This window comes from Strongylocentrotus purpuratus, unplaced genomic scaffold (assembly GCF_000002235.5).
Source record: "Strongylocentrotus purpuratus isolate Spur 01 unplaced genomic scaffold, Spur_5.0 spur5_contig_867, whole genome shotgun sequence".
NCBI lineage: Eukaryota > Metazoa > Echinodermata > Echinoidea > Camarodonta > Strongylocentrotidae > Strongylocentrotus > Strongylocentrotus purpuratus.
In genome coordinates this window covers 627,759-639,490 of record NW_022145576.1, presented here as the reverse complement: position 1 = coordinate 639,490, position 11,732 = coordinate 627,759, and the positions used below count along the sequence as shown (strand labels likewise).

The 11,732-nt window shown below is 39.7% G+C and overlaps 1 protein-coding gene across 7 annotated transcripts in view; it reads left to right on the top strand.

Annotated features, from left to right (window-relative positions):
- The first annotated feature begins 223 nt into the window (after positions 1-223).
- LOC115918360 (RNA-binding protein Musashi homolog Rbp6-like) overlaps positions 224-11,732 on the top strand; it is a 49,019-nt gene continuing 37,510 nt past the window's right edge. For 6 of the 7 annotated variants that reach the window (XM_030975130.1, XM_030975123.1, XM_030975107.1 and 3 more), the window contains exon 1: positions 225-295. In XM_030975130.1, coding sequence (XP_030830990.1) covers positions 265-295 — 31 coding nt within the window. In that variant the 5' untranslated portion in view covers positions 225-264. Of the gene's footprint in view, positions 296-11,732 lie in introns of all 7 variants that reach the window. The other variant, XM_030975128.1, reaches the window with a different exon arrangement.

Here is an 11,732-nt window from a genome sequence, read left to right as displayed (position 1 = left end):
TAAGATTATTAAGAGCAAATACTACCGCACTCTGTCGTACCGCAGTGAGAGTTAACCCAATTTTCTCTTACTTTCCAATACCAATCCCAAATAGATTTCTTTAAAATAAATAAAAGAACAGTGATTGAAAATCTATTGTTGAAATTGAATGTATTGGATATTTCAATATTAAAATGAAATGTGTGTTGTATATCATATCTAATGAATTCCCTTCCTTTTCTCTTTGTCTTTCTGATTATATTTTAGGTTGAAGAAGTAACTCTTATGTTTGACCGTACTACAAACAGACACAGAGGTAAGAGCATATTTTCATACTTAATTAAGTAATATCATTCTCCAGATATTTTAAAGATTAATATTCTCAATCTTGAAAATCAATCTGGCAATCTTGTCTTTGGAATCTGAAGAAAAATGGAGCATGAGTAATGAAATCAGATGACAGATGACTTTGGATCCAATTTTAAATCAGCATCATAAAGATATTTGTTTAATAATAGGGGAATTAAAATCTAATTGGAGCAATGTTGGGAATAGATGGAAAACTATGTGACTGATATGAAATTGCCATCATGGAGAGATAGCGGGATTTCTAATGAAACCAATGTTTCTTAATGGACACTGGTGGTCACCTTGAGATTAAAAACTGAGCTAAGATGGTATTTAGTTGGATTTTGAGGAAGACTTAAGCCGGGAGGATTAGACAGATAGCATCAGTAGAGCAGGGAGGAGAACATCCATGGAACTCCAAGATGGAATCACGGTGTCCTTGCGTGACATTTGCTGGAGCCGATAAAATTCCTGACGAAAATAGGATGCAACACGGGGCGGACAAAACGTGTTTTGATTTATAGAAAAGCCTGCTCGTAGATTAGGTTTTCATATCGCATCGGCAAGTCATCCAACAACTATTTGCAAGAACGGGATTGTTTGGGGAGATTGTCATTGTTATTTATGGCATCCGTTCCAATAGAGAGAGCGAGGGAGTATGGGACGAGGGGAGGAAGGGCTGGATAGGGGATGGAAGATGGGAGGAGAATGCAGAGATTATGCCTGTGGACTCTGGAGATTTGGTAGGAGAACTGTAATAGCAGTGACAGCTTAAATTTGGGTTACATCTGAGAAAGCCTGTGTGGGTGTGTGCATGCATTGGTAAATGAGAGAGAGAGAGAGAGAGAGAGAGAGTGTTGAAGAAATATGTAAAATATGTTTTATTTTATAAATAATGTGAGAAGAACATAGAGAAAAAAACATGACCTGCAATAGGCATGTTTAAGAAAAAAGGAATGCATACGGTACACAATAGTATGTTCCTTTATTGTATTCCTCTTAACAATAAAATATAGACATAAGACACAATTAGTTGATGATGAATTAAGATTAATATAAACAAAAGATAGTAGATATATTATTATTAATATTCAATTTTATATCCTGTTTGGGTTTGTTTTGATTAAGCCAGGGAAAATGATGATTTTAGCATATTCATGTATTATCTCAATGTAATTTTAGGTCTTTCCAAATACCAACATATTTTGAGCATTGTTGAAGCATTGGGACGGTCAAAAGAGGCAAGAATTTTCATCCTGAGCTTTCATTTTCCTTTAAATGAAGACAATCTGAGCAATGTTTTGTTGAGCCAAACGTTTTTTTTTGTTCACCCCAGCAAAACATTTGTGTTTAATCTTAACCCATCCATCAAAGTCTATTTGTTTTCAATTATGAATTAATCTGTTTTCTGACAAGCATCCCTCCCTTCACAGATCTCTTTCATTACACAGTGCAAACTGGTTCCATCACGTGACGTGACTGGGTGTTTTGTTTTCCCTCTCATATAATGTCTGCTAAAGGAGACTGACAAAGCATATGCTCTATGAAAAGGAGTGTAGTAATTGGAAAATGTCTTCTCTTGATGAATTTAAAAAAGATTCATAAAATTTCATACCATAAAAGAGATAATGTGTTACCAGTATAACAAAACATTAGATTTTGTGAAATCGTAAACAAAATATTGCCTCAAAAAGGCCGCGATTCGGAGATGGGAGATTTTTTTTATATTGGTGAAGTCTTGTGTCACAAGAGTTTCTGGTCTTCCTATTAGTGTGGTATCAGAAAACTTTCCTATATCATTGCTGTTGTATGCTGATGCTCCCTACCCAATAATATTGGGTATCCCTACCCAATAATATTGGGTACGCACTACACAGTTGTATAGTTGTTGTATTGCTAATAACCAAAGTTTGTGTTCTTTTTCACTGTAGTGTGGTATGTGAAAAACTACCCTATATCATTGCTGTTGAGTGTTGTATGCTGGTGCTTCATATATCCAACAATATTGGGTATATATATAATATACATGGTGGTATGGTTGTTGTAGTGCTAATAACCGATGTCCTCTTGAAGAGTGGTTTGTGGAGGAGTTTCCGGTGCCATGCTAAGCCAGCGGAAGGCCCTTGTGATATCCTACACCCTACATGTACCTTGCGTGTAATAGGAGCCCTGAACAAGAGGGGGCTCTCTCTATCTCTCGATCTCGATCTACCTGTGTATTCAGAGAGATTTCCATGGGATAAATCTCACTGAGCTATGGTAGTCATAAATAGGACAGATGGAAAGGAAAAATGACGGAGCCTAGCCTTGCAGGAAATCTCTGTGTACTTTTTGATCCCGTCTTCAAGGATTTGGGCTTTATAGCTCGTACAATGAAAGGAATAGATGTGATGAGATAATGTCATCGACCATCAAAAGTGTGTTGGTTTATTATGGTCTTCAAGGCTTGAATAGGGAAGCCTCAATAGCTGTTATTGATTCTTGAAATGTATCTTCTCTTTATGTAAAAGGGGTTTGGAGGTAGTAAAACCCTTCTCACAATTAAGAATGTGTACCGGTATGAGTAATACATATTAAATGTTGTCATTAAAAGGTTCTTTGATCAAAGTTGGATGAATAGGAATTACATTAAATACAACCCATTGAGAATTGATTGCAGCAACTATTTCAATCATATTCGTTGGATTATGTGCATAATGGAATAGGTTAACAGACAAAAAGAAGAATAAATTGTATTACATTGTATTCTGCAAGGATACATGCTAGGAAATCTTGGAGATAAGATGAATGTCCCTGTAAACTGATACCGGTACTTCAGCCTAGATCCTGCTAGAAATTGAAAGCAAGGCAGAAATATTAATAATGTAAGGAGGGAAATAGGCAAAGTACCAAGTCCACGTGGATCCCTTTGACCTACACAAAAGGCAGGACAAAGATTAATAGCTAAAAGAGAAGGGAAATGGATTCCATGCTTAAAGAAGGAAAGAGGATAGAAAGTAAGAGCATTCAGTGTGCTGAGGTGAGACCCAGAAGGCATTAAGTCTGTGTTGAAGCGTAGGAGGTAACCCCCTATCGGCTCTCACCTGATGCTTCCACGTGTATCGAGAACGGACCTTCTTCTGGGACCTGGAGAGGATGATAATGAAGAATGGATCCCAAGAATTCTGAAGGATGTAGACCAGCGAAGAGTTGTTTGTTCCCAAAGGGAGCAATTATATTGGCTTCAAACTCCCATTAGCGCCTCCAGTCCTCTCACACTCCCATTTTCTGTCATCCTATTTCTTCTGTCTCTGGCAGGATGGTCCTCATCAATGCCTTCATTCCACCATCCTCTTCCCATCTCTCTTCTTGGATACTATCATGTCCATGGTCTTTGATGTATGCTGTTAAAGTTCACGTCTCAGAATAGAATTTCCTTCATGTTTTTTTAAAATTTCATCATTGTATTCTAAGAATTCATGAATCTCAAGCCACTGGCTTTAAAAGCTGTCAGATCCTACACAATTTTAACGGGAAGGTACTTGTGTAATTTAAAGAAAGAGATCAATTTGAATTGACATGTACCTTTAAAAATGAGAGAGAGAAGAAAGCTCCCTCACACCCTCCCTTTCTCTTTCTCCACCTTTTATGTTCTGTGTCTCTCCATTGTTGATTCTCTCATCTTCCTTCATCCCTCCCTCTTTTCTCGTCTCTTTTTCTCATCGTCCTTTTCTTCTTCTCTCCCATTAATTGTACATGACTGCTCTCTTATCTACCATTCCATCTTGCCCTCATTTTTGATTCGCTCTGTTCGTCCACTGACCCTCCTCCTCTTCCTCCTCCTCTCCCTCCTTCCCTCTCTCCTCCTCTCCCTCCTCCTTTTCTCCCTCCTCCACTCCCTCCTCCTCCTCTCCTCCACTCCCTCCTCCTCCTCTCCTCTTCTCCCTCCCCATCTCCTTCCCAATTTTCTTGGAGGTATAAACGCTGATGCTGCGGCGGGCGTAACCCAGTCATAGAATGCCCCTCTCTTTGTCGGCATCCCCTCCCTCCCTCGCTGGCAAGGAAGGAGATGAAGAATAAGCCTGGGAGAGGTTCATATGAAATTCCCTGACCCCTACCATGTAAAGTTGGGCCCTCAAGCTACCTTATAATTGGATAGCTTTGAATCCATCTTGAATTATATTGATCACGGTTTTCTCTTCCTTTTCTCTCATTCTTGCCTCATCCTCGTCTTCCGCTCACCAATCTTCATATTCTTTATTCCTTTGGAGGCCCAAGAACATGATGACAATTTTACCGATGCAAGATTTGTCAACAGTCTTACGCGACCCTTTGAAATCTGTGTAGAGGAAGAAGGATGTTAACTCTCAACCAAAGCGCTATAGTCACTGCCCTTCTGGCTCAGCAGACAAAATTTGTATTGATTTTTTAGAAATAAGGTTGACTGCTTGAATGGTCTTAATGGAGCTTCTTTAAGAACCTCTTCTCATAATTGGTATTCTTAGTACCGGTATTTAGTTGTCTCCAGTTAGGGTAGAGGAGAGAAAATCATTTAGATGCAGTTGTTTTTCATGAGCTAGTCAAAGTAAATGTCAGCTTAAATATAAGATCTAGTTTGATCATGCTTTGATTGGATTGAATTGAAGGAAATTATTACAGGTTAATGAAACGGTTGTAAATTTGGTATTTTGTACTTTTTTGTAGCAATAAATGTTCAAAATGACAAATAAACATGCTTAATGGTTTTCAGCCTTAACACATCATTACTTTTTTTCCTTTTTTTCTTTCACATTCTCTTCTAAATGTATGTTTTTGAATGGTCCATTTAGGGCAAGAAGAGCATTATCTCTGTGTTGAATAAACTAAGTTGATGTCTTTCCAGCTCCAAACCTACAAAATTAGGTCACCACCATGGCTAGATACCGGTACCCGAAGGAGTAATGCTCCCTATGTCGGAGAATGCTCCTGCTCAGTCATTGCCAATGCCATCATTAGAAATCTTCATTGATTGCTTGCCAATTCTAGATGTAGCCTCAACTCACATCATCTCCTTACCCCTCACCTAACAATAATTCATTAACCCCCTGCAAGCACTAAGTGAATCGAGTCAAAGACAAAGCTTAGCAGTGACACATGACTCACCCCTGGATCCTGTGCACACTATGAATACTTAATTAGCCCGTAATGCATACTCAATTTGAACAATTTATTTGTGGATAGCGTGAGCCAGCCTTACATCTCGGTTAGATTATACAGCTTGGGTACGTGGATAAAAGTCTCAGACCCTATTATTACCTGCCACGTTTAAGAGCTCTCGGATTCATCACCCGTCTCTGTAATTGTTTGCCTGGTGATACGATTCGGATTTGATATTACGATAACGCCCCCGAAACATGACTTCCTTCTCGATATGAACGCAGTAGTTTTAATCGTTCTCCTTAATTTATAAAAGTGGATTCGTAGAAAAATGAATTACAGGGAAAGGAACGGTACATGAGCAACATACTAAATCAATCTTCATTGGAAAGATAGCTAGGACAGTAAAAATTGCGTTTAACACGATCGCAACTGCTTTCGAGAAATTAAATTAACGCCGTTTCAATAGCCTCGTGTGTCACCTACTGAAATGTGCGAGCTTGAAAATGATGTATTGCGTAATCAGAACATGACTTTATCATGGAATGTACACTAGATATTGAAATCGTCACTGAGTTGATTTTCTTGCAAATAGTTGCGGTTGTGTTACTTTTCCCTGTTGTTTCTGAGGTAATTTAACCCGATGCAATATTTTGACCTTGTTGACACTAGAAGTTATCTTTTCAATACAAATTGATTGAATGTGCTGCTTATGTACCTTTCTTTTACCGGTAATTAGTTTTAGTGTAGATTTGATTAAAACCAAGGTCTCTATACAATAGCTATAAACAGTAAGGTGATATTGTTTCAATAATTGTTATGACTTTGTACGACAACGGCGTATCGTATCGTTTAACCACAGTGTGCTCAGGAATTCATGAAAAATGCTAATAGAACGCACCGTTTTGTTTGAGCAACAACAGTTTTTGTTCATGCATGCGTTGTATATGCATTGTGGTTTATTAATGAAATGTAATAGCCCTTGCGTGACTTGGAGCTAGCAGGCTGCATGCATGCTCGGGCGTGTGGATAAACCTCACTCGCATGCCCCACTTCTATAAATGGAGGATAAAGGATGTGTTTTTCGGATGATTTTTCCCGTCCCTTTTGCTTTCATACCAAGTCTAAAGGTACACTAGAAACATATTGTGTCCACTTCAGCAATGTTGTCTCTCTGCATCTTTTCATTCAATATACCGGTATTCTTTTGTTCATATGAGATGAAACTGCTGAAAATTCTAATTTTACAACATTTGTGAAAAAAATGCTTCAAATCACTCAATATTTGATATACAGAAGCTTGGTGTAGTTCAGTACCAATATATTCAATTTCATTTGCATTTTGTTGTGCTTTTGAACAATAAGATAGTTGCGATTAAACAGGTCCTTTCCAAAACTCAATGATTTATTTTTCCAGTAAGAGGTATTCAAGGATATTTAAAGAGATAAAGAGCTTGTTTAAATTTTCTGCTGCAAATTAAAAGTACCTTACAAAAGGATTTCTAAACAGTGATGTATGCTTTTGTTTACATATTTGATGAACACTGGTAGGCATTTTGTGGTAGCTTTCTAAATAATGCACAAACGGACTTAAAATATGAATCTAGTTTATCATCGTTACATATACCATCGTGGGTCATTCAATCCCCATCTCCCATTAAAGACATGTTATAGATGCGTTATCTTTGATGTTACGGCTACCGCCCGGTTTATTGACCCATCATGCATTGGGGGGCTATCCCATCATCCACCAGGCCTCGTTTCCTGTTCTTCATCACCTGCCGCTGGAGATCACCATGTCACCCGAATCGGCACAAGATGCAACCAAACTAATATTTCTGGAAACCGTAGAACACCAAACCCGCAGGGCTTTTTAATTTCATAACACAGAGATTGAACCAACTGATAGAGAAAGGGACGGGATAGTGTGTTAGGTGGAGTACCTAGTACACACGTATGTGATGAAGGAATTGGGTTTTAATACAGGATGTCCTGTATGCTAAAGCTAACAGGAGTCATATTAAGAGAGAGATACATTTTTTTGTAACATGATTTCATAATGTTGCGTCCATGATTGATAATTGGAAGGAAAAGGTTTTTAATCAATTTTTATTATTTTTAATGATAAGACGGAGATTTATTCTTTTTTCTTTTTAAACAGCTATTGCCTGAGTGATTCCCCCAAAATGTTCCCTGTAATAGATTTGTCATAAAGTAGGTAGGATTAAAGAAAATGGAATTTGGAATGGATAGACTCTGTAAAAAAAATTAACACTGATAAGCTATAGTAATATGTTTAAAAAATGTATACAGTGAAGATAAACAATGGCTTTCAGAAATGAGGCATGTTTCATTTAGAAAAGTAAAGAATTCATGTGCGTTCAGTAACCTCATGCTAATTATTGGATACCACGGGATAGGCTGGATTATCTTGCAGAATATAAAACTGATGAAAGCCAATATCAAATAATGTCAGACATGATTTTATTAAATTTATGTGGACTTTACTTGTACAGAGCCTGCTAGTTGGTAGGATTTTCTATATGCCTATGACGGAGGGCTGCCTGAAATGGTTGGGTTAGCCCGGTGCTAATCTTGTCAGCGTTGATTAGACCTTTGCTGCAAGCTCTTTCTGCTTTATTAGACAACTAGAACAGTGGGGGGTTCTTGACCGACCAAACTGGGGCTCCCTCGCTCGCCCCTCGTTCACAAGGTGAGCCAGTTTCTGTGCTCTGCCAAGCGGAAAAGATTGCCGGATTTGACGCCCAAGTTGCTGCTTGCTGCATTTTCGCTGCATTTCCGAGATGGCAGCTAGGCATGCAGGCAGTCTTGCCTCAGAAACCATGAATCAGTGTGTCCAAACACACGATATGCTACGTCAGCTCAGCTTAGGCCTCCATAGCTTCAGGGATTTGAATCTCTTTACATCGTCATCTGATTTTGAATACATGAATGCTGATTTGTTCCGTTATGTCCGTCTCTGGAGGAGCGGCCGTATCTCGGGAGAGGTAAAGAATCACGTATTTAGTGCATCATGTTTGATGGAATCTTCCATCCCTCTCCATTCCATTCGAGTGCACACAGAAATCAATGCCCCCTTGAGTAGCCTAATTAGCCTTCTATGTGCACACGCTGTCACGACCCGTGTACGAGCAGGGGCCCTGCAAATCAATGCCTGGTGCGGGTCAGCGGTCCGGTCGGACTGATAATTAGCTGTGCGCATGGCTTGGCCGACCAGGCCGTTCAATGCCCCGGTATGAACCGCTCCTCAAAGTACATGCGGCCGGGGCTGTAATGATATGCATGGCCTTGGCTAGCTGTGAGGCAGCGTGCAGGCAGGGACTCTGAGGGCTATACTCAATGGCAAGAGGAGGCGATGATGTCGTCCAGGTTGCCTAAGGACCGCCATGCGATGAGCAGCTAGCCCTAGGGCCTCCCAATCTCACTTGCCTCCCTCATGAAATTAAATTTCTGCAGTGGGAAAAACATGGAGGTGTCAGGAGGCCCTGGACAGGGTTGGAAACATGCAGGCAATCCCTTCCCTGCTTGCCTGCTCTCTATCCCCCAAATCCCTCAAGTATGCCTTAGGAACCTCCTCACTGACACAATCATCTAAACAAATATCCCCTCTCCTGCACCCTTGGCAGTAGGGAAGGTGAATCAAATGATGAAAGTATAGTGCAGTGAGAAATGGCCCTGATGTAGCTCCTAAGAGAGCCATGGTGTAATGATGACCTAACCTGACTCTAGATAGTGTGGGTTAGTGATGCTAGGAGGGTGATTAGTATCATAGATCACACGCGAGTGAGGCATCACAGCGCGATGAATTCATTGCTCTGGAAACAACCCTCGCTAGAGAAGATTCATTAAGAAACCAACAACGGGAATGTATTTGTAAGAGGTGTGATTACTTGTGAGGTCGAATACCTCTTTTCTAACAGGTTTCTTTTTCATCATTCACCCCCGCCTTGTCACCTCAAGAAGAATCCCAGTCGGGATGAAATTTTCCCTTCTCCCTTAACCTCGTTTACCCTTTATCCTAACCTCATCACCTGAGCAGAGTATCTTTTTTGGGGTGGGACCCCATCCACTCCCTCCTTGATACCTGTAGGCTGGACCAAGCCCCACTGGGGTGATACTACTCTCCCTGCCAGCCTTCACCCTTGCATCGTGTTGCTAGCAAGGCCTGCTTTGGAATGAGACTTCCACCCCTCTCTCCCCCCTCCCACTCCCACGCACACCCCTCACCTGTACACAGCCCCTTTTAGATGCATCCCTTCCTACCCCCTTCACCTTTTCAATCCCATCTCAGCAATGGGATTCACCTCTACTCCCTACCTACCTCTTCTCCTTTACAATATCATCCCAGTTACCCCCATTTGGGACGTACCTCCTCTCCTTTCTCACCTCCTCCTCCCCTAGCCACCATGAATGCCCCTTCCTCCTGTGGGACAAGCGCCTCCCCATTTTCCCTCTTCCAACACCACCCAAGCTACCCCCTTCCGGGATGCACCAGCTCTCCCTTCCTACCCCCTCATCTAAGGGTCGTACCCCCGTCCTGGCCCCCTTCGGGATGAGTACCTAGCTGCCTGGCCTGGTTTCACAAGGCAGCCCCAGATTTACTTAGATTGCTTCAAAACTCCCATTTTCCCAGAGGCCCTGTTAACGGTCATACCTTACCTCTTTCTATCTCTCACCTTCCAATCCTCATTTCACATCACTCTGTCCCTTCAATCCTATCTTCCCTACCATCCCTGGTAAAAAACAGAAAAGAAGAAGAAGAGTGATGAATAAGAATAAGACATAGTGACATTTTTACCACCGAATGGCACGGTCTTTGCTCTTGGACAAGTTACGTTCCAATTATCTCCTGTTTCCTATTCCCCAGTGGATGATTTTCCTCTTCATACATCTCAAAACACGGCCATGCTAGCTTTAAATAATCCTGATTTTATCTTCACCAGACAAGAGATTGCTTCAGACATTTTCTAAACTCTTCTGATGGTTCTTAAGGATCCAAATAACCGGGAAACCCAAAAATTGTGTCCATGAACTTGAGAATTTTTCGGTCAGTCGAAATTCATGAAAGTACCTTTTTCTCTAATTAGATCATTCCTGAAACCTGTTTTTTTGCAATATTTCCAACGGTTCTTCCTATAAAAACAGCAGTCAGTAACAGTTCACAAAAGAAAGTTTGTAAAAAAAAATTCTTTTGATAATGTATTGAAAGCTGATTGATAATACCTGTCATCTTTACATCAATGGATACAATATTATCACTCCTTTTATCAGTCGTTAAAAACAAAAAATACCAAATATTTACAAAAGAGTACCAAATCTTTTTTAATGTTTTACCATCTACCATAGATAAAAACACCTGCATTTATGATGTCTTTATGATCAGTGATATATTGGTGACCTTTATTAACCCATATACATGTACCTAATTCTTTATTGATAGAAAAAGCTGTATATGGATCAAATGACAATGCTTTTCAGATTTTTAATATCATATGAAATAAATCTAAATAAAGGTCCTCACCACTAGAATTGCGATAGAAAAACATGTCAAAAGGACTGCGTAGGCCTCTAAGAAAAAGTTGAATTATTAATTATCTTTAATTTTTGCTAAAAGCTCCATTGTGCCCTTTTTGTGGATTTGGTGTTTAGTGTTTTGTCAGGCTTGTAGTTTCAATCAATACCCTTGGCAAAAGTAATAACATTTGGAGTTACTTCATGATTTCAGTTTTCCTTATCCTTTACTGACCATTATATGGTGTGGGGGATTTTGTAAATGGTGCAACTATGAGACATGCGAATCCTAAACTTTGCTGACTGATAAATATGCCATTTCAGTAGTTTGCATGAGTAACTTTTGGTTTTGAATCCTATTTTAGGGCTGGTGGGACATTATTCTCACTCGTAGTCATGAAAATAGTCTATAACTTCAGTTTGATGATTATTGAAAGTCAACATTGAGCACTTCTATAATTGCCAGGCTCTTTTATCACCTGTGCACCATGCATGTAGTTTCTATTTATTTAACAAATGCGAAGTTTCACAATTCAATTTGTCCAATAATCATCAAAAACTATGAATATTAGTTCAGGTGCTACTCTGATATACAGCTCATACAGATCATCAAAACCATTTGGATTTTGTCTATTCTGTGCCAGAAAGACATTTACGGATATCATTACTTTGAAATCACACTCTTCTAGCGCTCAACAGATGATTTTATTTAGTTGTGTTTTGAACAGTCAACCATTTACTGTATTAAAACAAAGGTA